Source organism: Diadema setosum, chromosome 2 (assembly GCF_964275005.1).
Source record: "Diadema setosum chromosome 2, eeDiaSeto1, whole genome shotgun sequence".
In the NCBI taxonomy this organism is placed as follows: domain Eukaryota; kingdom Metazoa; phylum Echinodermata; class Echinoidea; order Diadematoida; family Diadematidae; genus Diadema; species Diadema setosum.
The window spans coordinates 44,523,951-44,545,198 of record NC_092686.1 but is presented as its reverse complement, the minus strand read 5'-3'; the positions used below and the strand labels follow the sequence as shown (position 1 = coordinate 44,545,198).

Below are 21,248 nucleotides of genomic sequence, written 5' to 3'. Positions count from 1 at the left end.
TGAACATGTGCAAAACCTGATCGTATGATGCGTGGCGTCAGTGCCAGCTTTCGGATATTGTGAATTACAATTATGCTAGTTGCATTTTAGCTAGATGTACTGAACGCTAGGTATTATGGTCAATGCATTGAAACGTTTCCTTGATTGCCTTCTATGCGAAGCCATTGCGTTGCAATTTATCAAAAAATTGAAGTTGACCAGAAGCGCTCGAAGTCTACATTTCTGGCACCGACGATTAACAGCGGGCATGCACATACTTATTTGTCTCTTACAAAATAAAAAGAGATTGAAAAAGTAAAGTGTTCGAGACCCTTTATCATATTGAAAAAGAAACACATATAAATGATAAAATCGCATGTAGATAGCGTGTCACTCACCAATGTAAATCAAATTCGATATCAATTCCAACCTTTGGAAAAAAATCATACTTAGTGATTAGAAGTCACTTTGCATAAACAATGTCAGTTTTGTCTTTAATTCGGTTATCTGATCTCAGTAACACTGATATTTAACAATAATACGAGTGATTCATCTTGCCTCATACAATAACGATAACTGACACACTAAATATATTCACAATGATAAACCAGGGCTCGACAGTAACTTGTGTCTCTGGTGACCCATAAAACATAACACTAGAATCATTGAATCTTTAAATGTTGTTGGCCAAAAAAAAAAGAAGAAGAAAGAAATGAAGTGGAACGAAACAAAAGGAAACATTATAATAGCAATCTATTTTGAATCTTAGTTGCCCGATCAGCCCACCAAGCGACATGCTTTTTGAAAGCTTAGTGGCCTGTACCTGACATAACTTTTTAGTGATCCTAGCTGGGCCACAGGGCCCCGTTAATGTCGAGCTGTGGATGAACAACAGCCACATACCTGGTACAAAAACAATAAAAATGTAGACATTCTTACCATCCTCTGACCCGACAGTCATACAGATCAAGGTTCTGATGATTGAGCGGCCACTTGTAACCTACAACGGCACAAAGATATAACGATTTTCTTTAGTCATTCACCTACCAAGTTAGGTGCCTAGACACTAATGATTATACTCATTAAGGCCTTGCTCAACTAGGGTAGCATTTTCAGTGTTTAAAATAGCACGGGTATCCCAAAGGGACCTCTCATTGATAATAGATGCATTAACCCTATACCGGCCTTGCCAGGGTACCCTGGCTCAAGAGGGGTGAACATCTCCTCCAGAAATGTTCGCATGTGCCAGGGTTTGAAGACTGAGTCTATTGTTGATCAGAGTCCAGAGCGTTCTCCACTATACCACACTATACCACAGTCCCCCTCGCAATGTAACCGCACCAAGGTTTGGACTAACGTGTTGTACTCAAAGAGGTTCTATACATATATAACCTCTTTGGTTGTACTAAAGAAAATAGGCACTGTGAGACTGAACGGAATGTCACACACTACATAGGACTGTTGCTGAACGATAAAAAAGTAGCAACAGCATCTTCCTAATTGATATGGTACAGATAGTAACATTATATAGATAGACATTCTATTTGATAACTCCTGAATATTAGCTTCCGTACGCAAGGCAGCTAAAATTCTAAAATATTCCAGTTAGTTTACAAATGAAGTGACAACTTTGATTTTTCCTATCTAGCACTTCGTATCAATTCAGAGAGTCTGTATTATTGTTCCTGAAGGACCTTTGTATAAACGCTGCAATGGAATGACAAGTGTCTGCGGTCTATTTGAATTTCTACCCAAAATAGGGGAAATGAGCTTGGATTTAGCAAAAATGTCAAAGTCATCTTTCATTTACAAACGACGACATGATTGATATCAACGCGAGGGTTGAAAGAAGGCTACCGCCTGTAGATACTTCCAATGTTTACGACTTTGCCTCAAATGAACCGGAGCAAGCCATACATCGAACTCACCCCAGATGTTATCGGTTTCTTCCGCCCCTGTCCACTGCAATTCCCCTATTTTTAGCCCGGCCTGGCAGCGAAAAGAAACCGTAATGAAAACACTCTCTCCCGCCACTTCGGATTCCTTCTGACATGTTTTAGTCATCAATTTAGGAACGACCGCCGTTTGGGAACCACGAATCTAGATAAGCCGTGAGGCTGCGATTATATAAACTTAGCTTTCTTCCTCCTCCTCTCTCTCGCCTATTCTTTATTGTTTGCAGTATTTCCTTTTTACTTGCCTTCTTTCCGAGGTCTCCATATCCTAAACTGAGTCAAAGTTTACTAAAGGGGTCGTTTGATGAATTGCCAGAAACGGTTTACTTTGCAGTCGCAAGTCAATCTCGACACCTTTATAAAGTATGAGTGTAGATAAGACAACACTATACCCAACAAGCCAAGGTCGTATCTATCCACTCAAGAGTACGGGGTGGCTCTAGCTATTGCCTTTAGTTAAATAATAGTATATCTGAAGAGTGTGGAATCTAAATAAGACATGCTATAGCCACTTCCTCTTCTTCGAAAGCGAGAGTTGGAGGGCAAAGTAACATCAGGAGATGAAAATCTAGATTGGCATTTGGCGCTTGTTTGTATCGAGAAGACTGCCCCAGGAACGCGTTCAATTGCTTTGAATGTTTGTGCGCCATACTGTACTACCATGAACACTTAGTGCTTGAATATCGATGCATGACAATTTACCTGCATTGTTTTGACCTCCGCTTTGACAATATATGTGATTCCCACAGTTCTACCTTTGAAGGATCGCATCTTTTTTTCTTTTTTTTTTCTAAACGATCCAGTGCCAGTGTCCGGATCTCCGATACTTTCATATCTTATGCAGATAGCACACGTCCTGGCCCGCCAGCCAGGCGCCATACCGCTTTCAGCGGCAGGTGCGTTTATCATAATATGTCAGGCGAGCTATAAAGGGTGAGTGTCCCGTATATGGGAATCTGATATACCATGCCTTGTCTCTTTGGACTAAATCACTCACTCAGAAGTGACAGTGCTCAGTGAATAAACATATCGCGAATTCTGCGCAAGGACCCATACTCACCTTCTTGCTTAAAACAATATTGTACAATGCACAGGGCAAACCACGAAAACGTGCTAACGCTCTATATTGATAAGCTATTATATGACAAAGGTATAGCTAGTTATGAAATTCAGAGTTCTTGTTTGGATTGCTTATCCACACCCGATCTCATGACGGCTTTCAGCGTAGAACTTTAAGGTCGTGACCTGTCTTCTTCACATCACACCATGGAAGCTAAATACACGTTAGCAAGATTTATCATATGAATTCTGAGAGTGGATCGTGTTGAATATTATAAATCATTCACAACTTCAACAGCAAACAGAAGGTACATTTCAAACATGATTGAATAATGCATGAATAGGTAAATTGATGAAAACATCCAAGTAGATCAGAAGTAAGAGTAAGAGTAAAATCAATGTCTGATTATGATAAAAGACAAAATATTATTAGGCATCTACCAATGAGAAACCAATGGAATTGGTCTTGGCCAAGAATATACGCAACATATACGTCAGACAAGACATTGACAACGTATTATCGCACGGTACTTGATTGTATCCTTGGTGAATTCTTGACGTACTTTGCCAAGATAGGAATGCAAGTGTGACGTACCTGGATAGACCCTGAAGTAACCAGTCTTGCTCCCAAAGTACTGCCACGTCAGCGTTGGGTCGTGCTGGTAATTATCGAGGTACACCTCATTCAAGGTCTCTGTTGCTTCGATGCTGTTCAGAATCCCCGTCCCTGAATAGGGTTAAAGTGCGAAACGCACACGTACGTGATTCAGCAAGCGCTGAGTGAGTTAAAGTGGTCGGTTCCACTTTGAATGTTAGCAATTAAGATTCAGTCGCTGTCCGTCCTACTAAACGATAGGATTGTATCTACGTCACGCTTGTTTTAACATCTCTTGATTCTACAAATACTCTCTTTTTTACTCAGTTACGAAACGCATTACACATCATGTACTTTCTAACCTCTGCTGGGCCCCGTTTTATCAAAACTTATAATTGAGTATAAGTCCTGGAATCAGTTAAAATTCTTGCTTAATAAAACGGGGCACTGTAATACGTATGTATGCCTTGCTTGCGTGAACCATCTAGCTGATTTAGTGGCCAGAAGTTTCTGTATAATGATATTATGTCGTCAGTCATTTCACGCGTATCGGTTATACAGACGCATTTGTGCTTTCTTCTATTTGCACTAAAACAAATTAGTTCTGAAGTGTTTAATAGGGGGAAAGTTAGTTTGATCACGGAGCTACTAAACACAGTGTAAAGCTCCGTGGTTTGATTGAACGAGAGGACAACTTTCGTAAATACGTCGTTTCACGTTCCCTGCACGTTCTCACAATTAGGTTTGATAGACACACAACTAATGCACTCCATATTGGCACTGTCTTTCTCTGCTGTTCATGTCCACAGCTTCATCTGTGGATTGCCCATACATTATCACTGAACGTGTCTCGACGGGTGCTGTTCGTTATTCCAAAGGTTCGCTATTCCGAAGGTTCGTTATTCCGAAGGTTCGTTAATCCGAATCACACAAAGTTAATTTCCTATACTTAGAGGTTCGTTAATCCGAAAATGAAAAATGGTTCGTTAATCCGAACATTTGTGGCGTTATTCCGAAGGTTCGTTATTCCGAAGATTTGTTAATCTGAAAATGAAATTCGGAATAACGAACTTTCGGAATAACGAATCTTCGGACTGAAGAACCTTCGGAATAACGAACCTTCGGAATAACGAGCTGTAACCGTCTCGACAGAGGCCCGTACAATCACATTACATCATTGATAAGTTGTCCAGTCTTAACAGTATATGGTTTCTTCATAATATTACTATAATAATAGAAGAGTTTGACCATTACTTCCTCGTGCTTTTTAATTTCTTTTTGATCGTGGCAGGCTCTCCTTGTTCCACGAGCTTACCAAGATTTAATCGTGTACGTTGTATTCTTTTATCCCACTTCATAAGTATAATGTCTATATTATCCACGGATGAGTGCATATTTTTTTTTTCGAAATACCATTTCGTTGAAGATATTCCACATTATACATAAATTGCTAAGTAATATAGGGTATAAGCACCCTAAATCAAATCATTGACATGCATTACAGAGACTTTCCACAAAGCATTCCATCCCCAAGGGAATAGAAGAAACGGTAAAAAGTCAAAACGAAAACAAACAAAAACATTGTTAAGCTGTCTAGAAGAAATCAATGTGATTTAAAGCATTAGACAAACAAATCACGAGCGTTAAGAAAGGCCCTCGATGCAACGAACCCCTTAACCTTTTCCGAATCTCTCTCGAGAGTAGAATAGTGCCTCTGTCACTGCTGAAATTTACGAGTCTCTTTGCTTGCCACTCCACACTCATCCTTCATAGGGTCTGACGAAGGGATGGAAGAACTAAAAAAGCTTTGCTTTTTTTCTCCGCCAAGCCCGAGTCAACCGTGCGAACAACAAGAAGGATTTATCGAGCCCCGTGTCCAATTAGCGTTCTAATTTCAGATACTCCTGACAATATTTCCCCAACTCTCAATCTATTCCATTAAGCCGTCAAAGTGGAGAGGGGAGGTCGTTCGATTCAAAGGCGGTGTAGTGGGTTTGAAGAGGCATTGTTGCTGGTTGACAGTCATTTTCATTTTACATTACCGAGGTGACCCCCACATGCAAGCACTCTCATTTTCTGCGAAATTGCATCTGTCGTTCTCAATTTCTGTTCAAACGTCTTGTTTCATATCTCATGTCAAACTCCATTCTGGTCAGGTGGTGTGACAAGGAGAAGTTGACTGTGCTCCCCATATCATAAAGCGAATTGCGTTGCCACACCACGATGCAACAACTTTGCTCTTTGCTCTGAAAGGATCACTACAAGCTTCAGTAATGATGCTATATAATATATAAACCCAAATGTGAAGCCACAGTACAGCTGGTACTACCAGATCTTAGGTAGATGTAGACCTTGCAACATGGATGCCTATTGACAAGATCTATAGAACCTCAAGAAGTCTTAATACCCCAAACTATAGGCTTACATATGTTGAATTGAGACAACTCAAATACTAGTAGCGTGTCTTTTAATCATCCCCCCCCAAAAAAAAAAAAAAAATAAGGTCCTTTATATATTTAAGCTGCAAAAACATGTGAACTGATTTCAAATTTCATACTTATTCTAGACATTGTGTGTAAAATCTTGTATAATCAAACAACAGTTTGAAAACACACTTTCTAATTCTATTTTGTATTCACATTATTAATTATAGTGTTAGATATGAAACATCAGTCAGACTGCTACAATCAGACTTCTGCATCTCACAAAGCCCAGAGTCAGTTGCTGAACTTCATTGAACACAGAACCAAACTGCTGAACGTCCATCTTCTCCACAGCTACAGTACTGTAGACTGCTACTGAACTTCGTTGAGACTTAGCTACCGGCATGGTCACCTTCAACAGAATGCAAGTATTTCAGCTAATACTATTTTAGCAGACAACATATCTGTATATGTATATTTTAAGTGGAACACTGTTTTCCATCATTGTGATTATTTACTATTTTTGTTGCTATGGCAAAGTGCATTGTTTCTTTTTATGACATCATTCGTGCATATACTTTATATTGTATTTGAAAAAAAAAATCCTTTATCAGACGAGTCTAAGAAAAATGAAAAAATTGTATCACTTTTCTTTTTCTTTTCTTTTTGATGATGGAAATAAACTATTGAATTGAATTGAATATATTTTCAAATACTGCAATTGCAACATTATCTACATTTGTTCATCAAATTGTTGAATAGTGTTAGGAAATATTAAAAACAATGTTTGCTGTAATGTCCATCTTGGTAATTGAAAACAAACATTCTTATCCAATTAATAGTGACCCTTTTAGAAACAACTGTTGTGTTCCCTTTTTTTTCAATATCTGTAAAAGATGGCATACTGATCCAATTGAAAAGAGATAAATCATGGAACGGGAGTGGGGGGGGGGTACCTGCATGTCTACATGTATCAAGCTCCTGAAACAAACTTTAGCAATCACATTATCTTAATAATGTACTATGATTGTTTGTGATTACCCTCTCCCTTTTCTAGTATCAAAACAACCTCATGCTCTCACAATGTTTGAAACAAGAATATTTGACATAGCTAATCATTTTAAACTGTGAAATGTCCTATTTACAGCTTATCAGTAGATACTAGTTAATTCAGTCTTTCAAAATCAATGGTAGGGCTTTTCAATTTGATTTCTATAGCTTGTTATAGCAAAGGCTAAGCACCCATCTCTAACATACATATACTTTCTAATGTCCCATGTCCTGCATTCTGTGTTTTGTTTGTAAGACATTAACTGTTCTTGTATATTGAATAAACTCCAAACAACCAAGGACCAGACAACAGGTGAACTTCATCCAGTTCAGAGTTAAGGACTGGTGGCAAGATGCAAATGGAAAAGTCAAGTGACATTGTCATGGATATTCCACCATCTTCATTTGGTATGTTAAATAATTATTTTTAGCTATTGAAGCAAGTTGAGAAATCATGTTATCTTGATCATCTAAAGTGAATGCTTGTTATTAATTTCCCCTCTCATTCATTACTAAAACTACCCCATACTCTTACAGTTTGCTAACAGGGGCTCATTACATAGTGATTCAAACTTCGAAAACTGGCAATTACAACTTGTCGTTCACATAATATATCTTACAAAATTGATAACCATTAATGAACATTTTGTTGCTATTGCTTGTTCTAATAAAGATGTACACCCATCTCAGATATTTTCCAACTATCCCATTTGTGCATCTGATGTTTCTGTTTGTTTGGTATTTAACTGTTCTTATATTTGCACACCCAAAGGCCTGAAGAGAGCTGAACCTTACCAAGCCTTGGCACAGACAACTGCAGCTGAACTTCACCCAGGTCAGAGTCAGACTGCAATTGGACTATGAACTGTATAGCAGCATTTATCTACGACAGAACACAGGTATGCTTTTCTCAAATCAAACCTGAAAGTATAAAGATTTTACAAAATAAACAACTTGAATAACAGTTGAAAAAAGGCAACCTCTGTTGATGACATATAAGTTACAGGTAATTCGGTCTTTCTTATTTTAGCAATTATTGTAGACTTGGTGGACAAACCATGTCACCTCTATATGTGAACTGTTCCATACGAGAAATGAAGAATTAGTGCATTTATACACCCGAGTTGGGAGTTGGGAGTTGATTTAATGTTTATGTCTATATCAGCCACAATTGGGAATTCAGTACGGCTTACATTAGTTGATTAACGCACTGACATAGCAATGCAGCTGATTTGTTGCATAACCCATTGAATCATCTTTCTGTTTATTTTGGAACCCCCAGCTTGCCTGACATAAGTTACAATCCTTTTTAAAAAGTCATGAATGTATAACGTTCTGTCAGATGAGTGTTTAAAGTCACAATCACATTCTCATTTTGAGTCTGTGTCACACCTTTTTTGTTATCAGGAAGAATCTGCTACACTAATTCTTGTGTATGACATCCCAGACGATTTTCTTATTTTTTTCGTAGACGCTGTTAAACTGTTTCTAATATACTGTATAAGAAATTGCTGAAAAGTACTTCTGTGAAATGATATGTGTGCCAGTCGTGTGTGTATTCATTCAACTGTAAGCCCACATATTTTAACACTCTGTATAATGTTAGGCAGAGGGGATGAATGGCGTGTCATAAAATTTCAGTATGTAACCATTATTTGCAGACAGGTTGAATGCAACATATGATAGTTTTTACTGCTGTAAATACATACATATATATATATATATATATATATATATATATGAATTTAATCTTTCAAAATCAATGTATATACAGTGAAACCCCGTTATAACGAGGTCCGTGGCACCGCCAATATTGCCTCGTTATAACCGGTTCCTCGTTATAACCGTACGCACTAAAAACAAAGAAAACATAAGCATGGAGTCACATATACCAAGCAATCAAACTTATGAGCAGTCTTTGTGTTGTTATTACACAAGTAAATGGATCATTATTATTGAGAAAGAATAAAAAGGAATCATTTGTGAGTTGATACCAAAAGAATTAAAAAAAAAGAAGGGGTTGAAAACGCGTTCTTTGTTTTTCTTCTGAAAAATCTCTTCGCGTGTGTTGTGCATGCCTTCTCGAAAAGTGCACGGCAGGGTTGAATTCGTAATCCTTTCTACACCTATCTCTTCCGCGTGTATTGAACCATTCTGAAAGAATGAAAATATCATTTGTGAAACACAGTATAAAATTTTAATAGACAAAATCACATTGTATTAAAAACATTTGTTACTTTTTTTCTGAACATGGGTGCAAGCAGAGTAACATGCATTATTCAACTTATTTTACGCTGTGTGCGCCCAGCGGGATCGCGATGATTACATTAATTGTTTAGGCTGTATTCCATGATGTTTGCACCAGCAGGGGTTGAAAATGCATTTTGTATTTTTCTCCCCAAAATCTCTTCGCATTTTGTACATGTGTCCTTGAAAGGTACACGACATGGTTGAATTCGTGATCCTTTTTCTCTTCCTCATTATAACGGACCATTCTGACAGAATGAAATTATTCATTTGTAAAATACAGTGTGAAATAATATGAACATCACGATGATTTCATTAATTATTTCGGCTGTAATCTTTTACGTAGTATACACATCAATGTTTCACAACCAGCAAAACAACTGGAAGTCGGAACTTACATGGAAAGGATTATGATTTTGCAGAGGTTGTGCTTTTCTAATATATAAATTATAGGTTAGGAGAGTCCATCTGAATTGAGTTGTACATCATTTTAAATCTTAGAGTCTGCTCTTTCAGAAAGAGGATTGAGCTTTTAACTATTTGGAAGATACTAAGAAACCACTAATGAAGTGCTACAGAGCATACCATTCTCAGAGAAATTCAAAGTTCATTTGATGAAAATCGATTTTGAAATGGCTGAGACATCCAAAAACAAAGTAAAACAAAGTAAAAGCGATTCTAATGAAAGGTTGGTTCCACCTTTTATTAGGAATCGCTTTATTTTGCATATTCCAGCCATTTCAAAACCAATTTTTATCAAGTAAACATTGAATTCTTCTTGGAATTACGTGCCCTTTCATATTTCAGAAGAGGTTTCTCATTATATCACACACACACACACACACACAAAAAAAAAAATCTGAAACCAGGTCTCAACCAAAACTACACCATCCCTTTAACCAGAAATCCATGTTTGGTGACTTTCTGTGACTTTTTGGGGGTTTTGTGATGCAGAGTCACAATTGCAGTCTTGGATATGAAGCTACAATCAGACTATTGCAGTTTGACTGCTGAACTTCACTCAGAGTTTTGTCATAGATGAGTCCATAGGTGATGGCATAAGTGCTTTGCCAGGCATTAACCAAAACCAGAAATGGAACAAATCCCCCTTAGAAGAAAAGAGAAACAAATGCATTGCAAAACAAAACAGAACAGCTAAGCATGCAAAAGAGTCGGTGAAAAGCAAACGGGTGAATCGAAGCACATAAAAAAAAAAAAAAATAAATAAATAAATAAAAAATTTAAAAACCCGAAAAGAAGATTTATTGTAAAGTGGAAGAAACCATTTTAAAATGGACAAATGCAAATCTCTGTCAGCACATAACAGTCTGATTTCTGATTGCTTTGATGAATAAAAGCTATTGTGTAGTAGACAAGGTCATTATTAGTAGTACTATTATCATAATTAGTATTCTGATGTAGGGAACCTCAGAGTGCAAAAAGAGTGGATTGCAACACATATCATTGTATGCTTACCAAATATTTGCAATGATAGAATTGCTTGAAGTTCAGCTGCTTTCACAATTTGATTAATAAACCATGAAAATATTTCAAATGATTATGAAAGATGTGTTGAGGTATAAGTGATCCAAACAAAAATACATCAGTGAACGTTGCAGTGCATTATTTTTGTTATTGTTTCCAGGCGTGTGACGGCAAACTTTATGTAACCAAGTTAGAAATTTATATCTATGCGGGCAATTTAATTTGATCAGAAAGATATAATTAAGAATAACTTATTATGTAGAAATGAAGTAGAGTGTAATACCAGCAAATACTGTGAGTGATAATAATTTCACAAAGACTCTTACCAGTATCATCATTGTGGTTATGATAATTGTGCTGTGATTATGACGATATTGAATAATGAAATACATGTTTTCAAGATCAGATTTTCCAATGAATCAGGCAACCAGAATATGAAAATTTGACAGCAACAACTGTTTCAATAGTTTCTGCAGTTACATAATCTGTCACATGACATGTAGTTAAATTGTGTAGAACTAATATTAACCCTATACAGCCCAAGGGGGGGGGGGCACATTGTGCCCCCTACCAGATTTTCATTCGCCACTCCTTCGCCCTTTATCCAATTTTAATCAAATTTGGTGACTTTTCTTAAAATCTTATTCCAAACGTTTTGATATATAATTTAGCTATATTTGGTATTGCTGGTTGCCATGGCAACCATAAACTGACAACCATGTCAGTCAGATTTTTGCGTATTTTTCTGTTCCAATTCCAATTTACAATATTATAATGTATGAAATGGGCGTTTCTTGGCTGAAATTTGCTGAAGAAGCAGAATGTGAAGTAATTATGGCCCTGAAATGTTTTTCCTAGTATTTCCTTTGTTTTTCTGTGCCAACAGCATAAAACAATAGATATAATAGAGATGCTTGAAAATAACAGTATTTTCCAAAGATTGACGTTCTATTTTGTGTCATTTTGATTCCTTCACCCAAGTTATACCTCTAATATCATTTGTTTATCACACTATCAATCTGCAAACTTAAAATTCCAATATTATGGGAATATGAAATATGATTGCTATGCATGTACCTATCCCAAACAATACATCACAGGTCTCATAATGTATTTCTTTATTTTGTTATGAATAGCGCCCCCATGTGGTGACCTTGAGAAATTTCAACCATAACAAATAATCAGCTTTGACTTGCACATCATTTGTGGCAAATATGAAAAATATTGGTCTATGATAAGACATATACTGGGGATAAAGAAATTATACAGAAAAATCATGTTTTTAGCATATTTCCTATGTATTTCTTTATATTTTGATAAATAGCGCCCTCTATGGGTGACCTTGAAAAAACTCAAGTATGCGGTCATGTAGAGCATGAGTTGCTCTACCCATGTGCCAAATATGACGATGAGACGTCAAACAATAACAAAGTTATATAGGGGGGCACAATGTGCCCCCCCCCCCCCTTGGGCCTGGGAAGGGTCAAAATATCTTGGGCTTAACAGGGTTAATGAGTATGAAATTGATAGTGGTGAATGAATCAAATAATTGAATCATTATCGGCGCTTGTCATTCTGCATCTTTAAATGAAATGTGTTTCAATTGTGCAATTGATGAGTAAAATCAAATCCAAGTATGAAACCATGAATACCTGCAGAAACTTGAACTATCACTCATTGTGATTTTTACCCCCACCTCCAACTGAGGGAGTTCGTCCAACCAGCACTAACTTTATACGGTTTTATTTAAAAAAAAAAAAAAAAGTTCAACATTGTTCAACATTGAATAAAGTTGTGTTTTGTTTATTAAAAAATTCTGTTCGTCATATGTGTCATAATTACGTATCGCAAATCAAGTGCTCAAAAACTGAGGGAGTTGGATGAATAAACTGGTAAGTCCTATGATTTTCATTAAAAAAATGATGTTACCATGGCAACACACTGTCCAATATTAGTGGAAGAAAATTTGAAAGAAAGGTTTGCACAAATACATATTATGACTGTCACATGTGTCAAATATCAAGTCAAATGCTCAAAAGCTGAGGAAGTTAGCTGAATCCACAGTATTTTTATATGATTTTCATTCAAAATACTCTGTTACCATGGCAACACATTGACAACGATCAAAGAAGAAATTCGCACATCAGTCAACTACTTTAGCAGTCTCATGTGCCAAATTTCAAGTAAAATGCTCAAATACTGAAGGAGTAAACTGAATCCACAAATTTTTTGTATTATATTCATTGAAAATGTTGTTACCATGGCAACACAATGTTCAATATCTATGAAAGATTGAAGTTTGCACAACTGCATATCATATTGGTCACATGTGCCAAATTTCAAGCCAAATGCTCAAAAGCTGAGGGAGATGGCTGAATCCACAATAGTTTTGTATGCTTTTTATTCAAAGTCTGTTGTTACCATGGCAACGCATTGTTCAACAATGACGAAAAATGAAGTTTGCACATCTACGTACTATACCGGTCACATGTGCCAAATTTCAAGCCATTGCTCAAAGACTGACGAATTTATCTGAATTCGCGATATTTTTAGATGCTTTTAAGTGGAAAAACAATGCTGTTACCATGGCAACGCATTGTTCAACATCAACAACAGATTAGTTTTGCACATCTACATACTGTAGCGGTCACATGTGCCAAAATTTAGGTCAAATGCTAAAAAACTAACGAAGTTAGGTCAATCCACATATTTCTTTGTATGATTGGTATAGAAAAAACTGTTGTTGCCATGGCAACAGATTTCTTCACATCCACACACGGAAAAAAAGCGTCTTGCACAACTACACATTACATTGATCTGATTCTATGCTGAATTTCAACTGCATTGCTTTAAAACTGAGTGTAGTAGTGTAATCCACAATAATTTGTATGATTTTTATGAAAATATGTCGTTGCCATGGCAAAGCATTACGCGATATTAACGAAAAAGATGTCTTGCACATCTACCTTTGACAGTGGTCACACATGCCAAATTTGGGGTCAATTACTATAAAAATGAGAAAAAAGTTTGACACAATGACTCTCAAAAAGCTATCACATAAACTTAGGAGTGCTCCTGACCACTCCTAGATTTATGTCATAGCTTTGCCAAGTTAGGAGAGACTTTATGTGTTAGTTTTGTTCATGAAATGGTTTCTAGAAAAAGTCTCTCCTAAGTCTGAGTTTATGTGATAGCTTTATGCGATAGCTTTTTCATGAAACGGTTTTAGCAAAGTCTCTCCTAAGTGTGACTTAGGAGAGAGAAAGTCTCTCTTAAGACTTTCATGAAACGGACCCCAGAAGGCGCAGGAGAAAGGGAGAAAATGCGGTCAGCGATACTTTAATATGTTCACATCTGGGTCAAGTAGTCAAACACGTGGAGGATTAGCAAGTATATAGCAGATCTGTCATTTCAGTAATGAACTCTGAATCCTGGAAGACCGTTAGAAGCATGCAGAGCTTTGATCATGTTAAGCTCTTGGTTACGTGACTGGGAACAGTGCGGCAATGGCAAACAGGAGATGTGGACACGACAAACAGCGAACAGTCGTGATGGTGATGATGATGATGATGATGATGATGATGATGATGATGACGTTGACGAATACGTAATAACCATTTTGGCATTAATTTTTTAGTTACGTGAATGTTGGAATTTCAAGGTTCTACGGCTGTTGGAGGTGATGACACATTTGGGAATTCGCATGCTCTGAAGAGATCTTTAAAACAGTGATTAATTAATAATTCACAAAAAATAGCTTAAATCAAATCTAAGGTTTGAATCTATTCCACAGATTTAAACAAAGCTTTAGATGAACTACAGACTCATACTACCTCTGTGAATTTCAATCGTTGTGTTTAATCCTTTCCCGACTAGTTCCCTGACGTTTAGTGCAGTAAATTTGCTAACGGTGGTGAGAGGGTTAATGGAGAAAGCTGCACCTGTTAGAATATCAGCAATGAGTTTGAATGCTGACTAAGCTGCGCCATTGACTAACCTTGATTAAAGACATTTGTCGGAACTTGTACAGTCGAGATCGTGATGTTGATCGGGATATCGTCAAAGTGGCTATCTGGAGTCACGTCGAGCTGCTTGCGGAGGGCATCTTCGGGATTCTCGTCGGACGATGTCGCATCGCTGCTATTTGAATTTACGAGCACCGCATTATAGTAGGTGTACTGAAAATAGAAGGTAAACGTTGACAATGTCAGTCATTCTTTCATTAAAGATTTCATGTCGAAAAAAGAACAACTTCACTTGTGTTTGTCATCATGTCCTTTGATTATTAAATCCTGGTCTTTCTTTCCTTCACCCAACGACGAGTAAACATCTAAAAGAAGTCAACAAGAAAAAGACAGTACAACCAAGTCCAAACACTGTTTACTGTTGGAACGTTTACCAATGGTTATAAAGACGTTATGTAACAGAAAAATAACGCGACAGGTAAATACACTAACACGTTTCTTCCCTACCTTACAAATGAAAGTCATGCACACTGGTATGGTGGTTAAGAGCAGAGGTCAGCGGCTGTTATCTACTGCTATTCATGCAAGTCGATGACGCAGAAACGTGAAATATGACCTTGAATTGAGAAGGGCGAGCATATTCCCTTTGAAAATCTCTCCCCCTCTCTCCCTCTCTTCATGATATACTCCGCTATTTATTACAAAAGGAGAGATATCACTCCTATACACACATAGCATGTGAGTATTTGTATTACAATCATACACATACAGTGCCCGGTATGGGTATAACAGCTCCAAGGTACACCCAGCATGGAGCTACAGCTCCGTGGTCTACTAGTAAGGCAGGGCACGTCTGATCGTTGAGACATCAAAGGACTAACCGAGTGTTGATTTCTCCTCACACTATATAGCCTTGCAACGAAGCGTAGATGTAAACGATTGTAAGTCATGTTAATGTACCTTCACTCATGCCACTTAGTCATCGAATCATCTTCACAGCCAACTGCACATAGGCCTACGTGCATGTTCAACTTCCCTGACGCCATTTTTACTGATTACTGCACAAAATCTTGACATTTAAGTGAGTAGTAGCCTGATATTTGACATCGAAGGCATTTCATTTGCACCTCGGGAAGGAAAAAAAGAAATTTATCCCCATCAACTTTAGATAGTCTCAGCAGTCTGTGCAAGTCTTCAATCAGTGATGACCTACAAAGTACGACTTTAAAAGACTAATTCACAAGCCGGGAGCAGCGCTCAAGGTCGCCTCTTGATTGGCCGTACAGCCTTGCCGTCTTCTGAGGATGTGTTCCGTATATCATGACGAGATTTCGAGCGCACCTTGGCGAGTGAGCAATACCTGTTTCCGTCATCAGCAACGAAGTATCGCGCCATGCTTTGGCACTCGCAAACACAAGCTATAACCATTGAGGGATTTTCCCTTTACTCCTTACTTAAAATTAAGCCAACAAAACAAAGCAAAACAAAACAACAAAACTGAAGGGGGATAGCGCATTGCAAATTATCCACCAATTTGATACATGATTAGTTTTGTGACAAATTACCAGATATATCACGAATAGGGACGTTTGTTGGAACAAAGAAAAGCGGATTTCCTCAAATAAGGATGACTGCTTGCTATTTCTTTGCTATGGCTCCTCATTACTCTACACCGGGTCAATTATTTGGTGCAAGCCTAATAGGGCGTTTCTCTGTTGTGCTTAAATTGCACCGGCAACGCAGGGAAAAAGAAATCCACAGAAACGCTTTTACCGTGGAGCTACAACCCATGCTATTACGCGATAACGTACCCTGATTCACAACCATACACATTACATGAACTGGAGAATTCAACCTTAGTTAGGATTTTGCAAAGGCTCTCCTTTTTGCAGCGATTCCCTTCATTTCCTTGTTGACTCTAACAGGGTAAAATCAGCGAACAGAATGGCACAAGTTTCAGTAAGATTAGAAATAAGAAAGCAATGAGATTGTGGCATTCTTCATAAAAATGGTGATACCGCTCATTATAATATCTATGGTATGTAATAAGCAGGATTATGATTTAATTATTTCACATGTTCCCATTCGCATGCACTTCTTCCTGCGGTCAGTTTATTTACTGGAAGGGAATTAAAAACAAAGAATCACATGAGGTCTGCAACATAATATTGAAAAGTTGCGTAAGAGTGTTTTGACAAATATTTCTGTCAGTGTGTTGGCAGTGATAAAGTCTGAGGCAAACTTTGACCGTTATGTTTGCTCAATTTTATTTTATTTATTGCAGTCAGCTTAAAAGATGGTGACATTGATCTCTGAAAGTGAGTTGATCATCGTTTGAAAAGCTATATGCACACTAGTTCTGGGAACATTGGGCGGACGTAACATACACGGCCGCCATCACAAATCTGTTGACGCTGATATTTGCGACCAGGTTACAAAGCTCCGCTGCAATATAGAGCAGTTTGACCACACCCATCTTCCAATAATGCTTTCCTTCTCTGCAGTGGCTTCTGCAGTGGCTTCATTTTATTTCCAATGAAAACTCAGCTGCAAACAGACTTTTGAATTCACATTATCACAAATGACATGATTTGCATCCCGGTATAGCTTCCTTCGAGCTGCGAATGGGATTACTGCAACAAGTAACAAGTAACAAATCAATTACAACAGTCGAGAAGAAAAAACACGGTGAACTGAAATACAATAAATCACGTGACTTTCAGACAAAATACCTCATAAAAATTGGTCGGAAATGATGGAGACTACTATAATGCAGAGCTTGTATAGTTTACAGTCTCCTCATAAACAAAACGTAACCTGTAATTGCTGAACTAACAAGACTATATACCACAGGCAAATTGCCTTAAACAGAAAAGAAAAACAAAAAGCTCTCTTGTGAGGAAAAAAAAAAGGAAGAAAAGAAGATGAGCGTGGAAGGAATGACAGGAGACTGAAGAGAAAAGGGAAAAGGGGAGAATAATTTACACGCGTGCGTTCTTATTGCCACCAATCTATCGTTAACCTGCCGTAGCATGGCGTCACGTAGACACCTCTAGACTGTACGAGTTAAAAGTCACATGAAAGATAGGAATATGTTCTTTCATTTCACATGTGCTGATGACGATGAAACTTTCAGAACTGCAGCAAATTTACCACGAAGATAAATCTCAGCCCCTTTATAATCACCTTGTACATACTGGCGAGTCTCAAGACTGTCGTAATGTTTCTACACTAACCAATCCAGGAAAGGAAACCTCATACCGCGTGCATGGGGTTTTCAGATTTTGTTTATCAAAGCTTCAGGTCAGTCACTGATAAGGACTGTTTTTCCCATTTAAACCAAGTTCATTTTGCCAGAGGGAATTTTTCTATTAACTTTTTACATTATGTATTCACGCACTGGGGCAATAAAAGTTGTTCGCCATATGGCTTGCAGGCAAGACATCATTATCCTCTATGTCATCAAAGAGGTCCTCCTTGGTGCCATAAACTCCGGCCTTCCTAAAAACAAAGAACTCAATTACAAGCAAAGAGAGGGCTCGAGATAAGGCAAAATCCAGAAGCGAATTAAAGGAAAAATTCTCTGAATGCTGTCTCATACTTTCGTTTTCCCGAAACCGCGTTGAAAACCTCCTGCATCTTGATCAAACTAAAGGCCACTGGAAGAAACATAATGCCGTAACCCCTTCCTTCTGTTGCGATGCATGATAAAGCTCTAGAGATAGATATATCCCGAGATGTACTTTTTTGGACATCCAATCAAATTACTCAAGCTCGCAACACGCTAGACATGTTTCTACAGCATCGACAAAATGAGATATTTTTTTCTTTCTTTTTTTTTTACCGGCCAACATCGAAACAAAATATCGCCATTTCCTCGGAAAAGATGACAGCGTAGGGCAAACAATCATACACCCACGGACGTACATCTGATTCCCTTGAAAGCTACAGTACAATATAGAGAAATGAAGTGATTGATACTCGATACTACCCATGACGTTGAGCTTTTGAGAGATTCCTAAGAAAGAGAGAGAGAGAGTGGTGGGGGGGAGGAATCCGTAAAGAATATATTTGCCTTTGTGTTCTACGATGGACATTAGGAGAAAAACAGCATCGAAAGCAATCAGCAGCAAATGTGAAATTCGAGGAAGCATCAGGGAAAATATTTGTTCATTTTTTTCTCCCTATTCCAGTGCTGATAACACAACACGCACGTTCCTAGATCCAGTGCTCACAATACCTCGCCTCCGATTCCCGATAACCCGCTTTTGTGCACAGGTTGGCTTTCAGTTTTCCTCTTTCCGTTTTTGTAGGGCCTAAGTATCGAATTTAGTATTAACTCGGGGTTGGAGAGGAGAAAAAAAAAACGCGAGCGAGGAACTCGAGGGAAAGAAAACGGATGCTATTAGGCAATTTAATCCTCATTCCTACCTTCGTATTCCTCTCATGACATTTATTTTGTAACGGAGAGAATACCAAGAAGGCGCCGTGTGGCAAGGCTTTTCTCGTGTCTTACAGCCCACATTGAAATGCACAGGAGTGAAAGAGAGCATGAGATCCATTTTGCCCTATGTATATACAGTCGTTGGAGGGCATTAGCTTGATACGAAATTCCTCTGTATACGGTTATAGCTAAACGTACAAGTTCAATGTAAGAAGTTGGATTTTTTACACTTACATCAGTCTTATTATCGTATTCGTGTAGTAAGAAGCCGTTTTCCGCCGCGTCAACGATTCTCTGAAAAAGAAAATACATAAAAAGGGAAAGAGAAAAACAAAGTAAGATTAAAACATACTTCATCCAAAGCAGGGATCTACCAATCGAGATGGGTGATTCCATATATATGAATGAAAAAGAAACGTAAATTATTTGTGTATGAAATAGTTCTTAAGTGATAAAAAACGCATTACAATTTCAATACTAACTGACTATTCCTATCATCAATATTTTCATTATTATGAAACAAAAAATTGTGAAAAAATGTTTTGAAATTTTCTTTCAAGTCTTAACTCCGACAGAAATGCTATACACAGTATAGAACAAATTAAACTATAAAGACAGCTGCTTGGGATATTAACTCCTTTGTAAGCTAGGCCTCTGTGCAGATTTCCTAATTCATTTCTTATTCACACACATGAATTGAATCTCATTTAGTATGACAGTCATCCGTGGCCTATAGGCGGGACTGAGGAGAAAACTGGCTTGACGGCATTGTATACGTGTTGAGAAAACAGCGATCCCCTCGCTGATCAGAGCGCGAGGGGCTTCTGCCTCGGTAGTCAGCAAGCGAGGAGGCAAAAACAACCGCTTTTCACCACTTACCGTACGTACATTGACATGATTATCTTGGCATTAGGCAACATTTTTAGCCCACGGCGGAGTAGGGGTAATCAATAAAAATGCACGCTAGGGGGAGGCACAGATTGGGATGGGGAGTATGTGGATGGGAAGGGGAATCTAGGAGAAGGCTAGGGACGATGTGTATTTCGGGGGGTTACGATGGCTCTCTATTTAAAAAACATATCAGCTTGTGCAGAACTGTCTAACATCCTCCCATCAAAATCAAGGAGGTTTCGAAGAGCGGTCGGTGAGGTATACTTTTGTGTTACATGCATCGGATCTTGGTAGCAAAAGAAAGTACCGAATTAGTTAAGGTTTTATATTCTTTTATTACGACGAAATAAGACCTCTACTTCTTCCTTCTTCAGGGATACTCATGTAGGATCAGGGAAACTTGACCGATGTGATGTGTGGGATATACATGTATAGGTAACTTCAGTATCGTATCAGTTTATTTTTGCTATGAGACAGTTTCATCTAATGTAAAACTATTATCTTCATTTGTAAATGTTTGCGTATTCTTGTGTCCTTGTAACTCGTATATTAACACTGTATTCTATTTCATTGTATTTACCTGTCCATAGGCAGGTAGTAAGCTAGGAATACAATGTATTCTATGCTTTATTTCTGCATAGACCTATAGAGAAAAAAACAATATGTTATAAAGAAAAAGAAACAGAATGCATGTGTTCCGACGATTTAGGATTCTTTTTTTTCCTCAGTTTTGAATTAGCGTCCGTCGAATGCGTATAAACAAAACCAGAACTATTGACCCTGGCATTCATGTAATTGATACTACAGTACCAAATATATAACGAGTCCATACACAAACAGTTGACATTCAATTCCTGTATAGTACTTGCCATCCTTGTGACAATTAATATAGAGATAAACAATTGTCCACTCTCTAACAAGATTAGGGTGCCGTACAATGGACGAAACCAGGAACATCAACTAATCATGCATGCAACTTGGCTGCCACAACAGCTTTTGAACGCCACACATTATAAAAAGGGTCGAAAGTACCTCAGCGATTTTGGCGATCTCTCAGAGAATTACAACACAATGCATTCAACAAGCGATGACAGCAGATGACGATTTTGCCAAACTGAATCCTGTATTGTTTATTTGCTGAATCATTTATTTTGC

At 37.8% G+C, this 21,248-nt stretch overlaps 1 protein-coding gene across 1 annotated transcript in view; it reads right to left on the bottom strand.

Annotated features, from left to right (window-relative positions):
- Nucleotides 1-21,248, bottom strand: part of LOC140246024 (voltage-dependent calcium channel subunit alpha-2/delta-3-like) — a 79,163-nt gene that overhangs the window by 39,584 nt on the left and 18,331 nt on the right. Inside the window, exons 2-5 of the mRNA XM_072325472.1 lie at nucleotides 19,437-19,496; nucleotides 14,791-14,971; nucleotides 3,589-3,720; nucleotides 919-979 (exon numbers count right to left, since the gene is read on the bottom strand). Of these exons, the coding sequence (XP_072181573.1) occupies nucleotides 919-979; nucleotides 3,589-3,720; nucleotides 14,791-14,971; nucleotides 19,437-19,496 (434 nt within the window). The remainder of the gene's footprint in view (nucleotides 1-918; nucleotides 980-3,588; nucleotides 3,721-14,790; nucleotides 14,972-19,436; nucleotides 19,497-21,248) is intronic.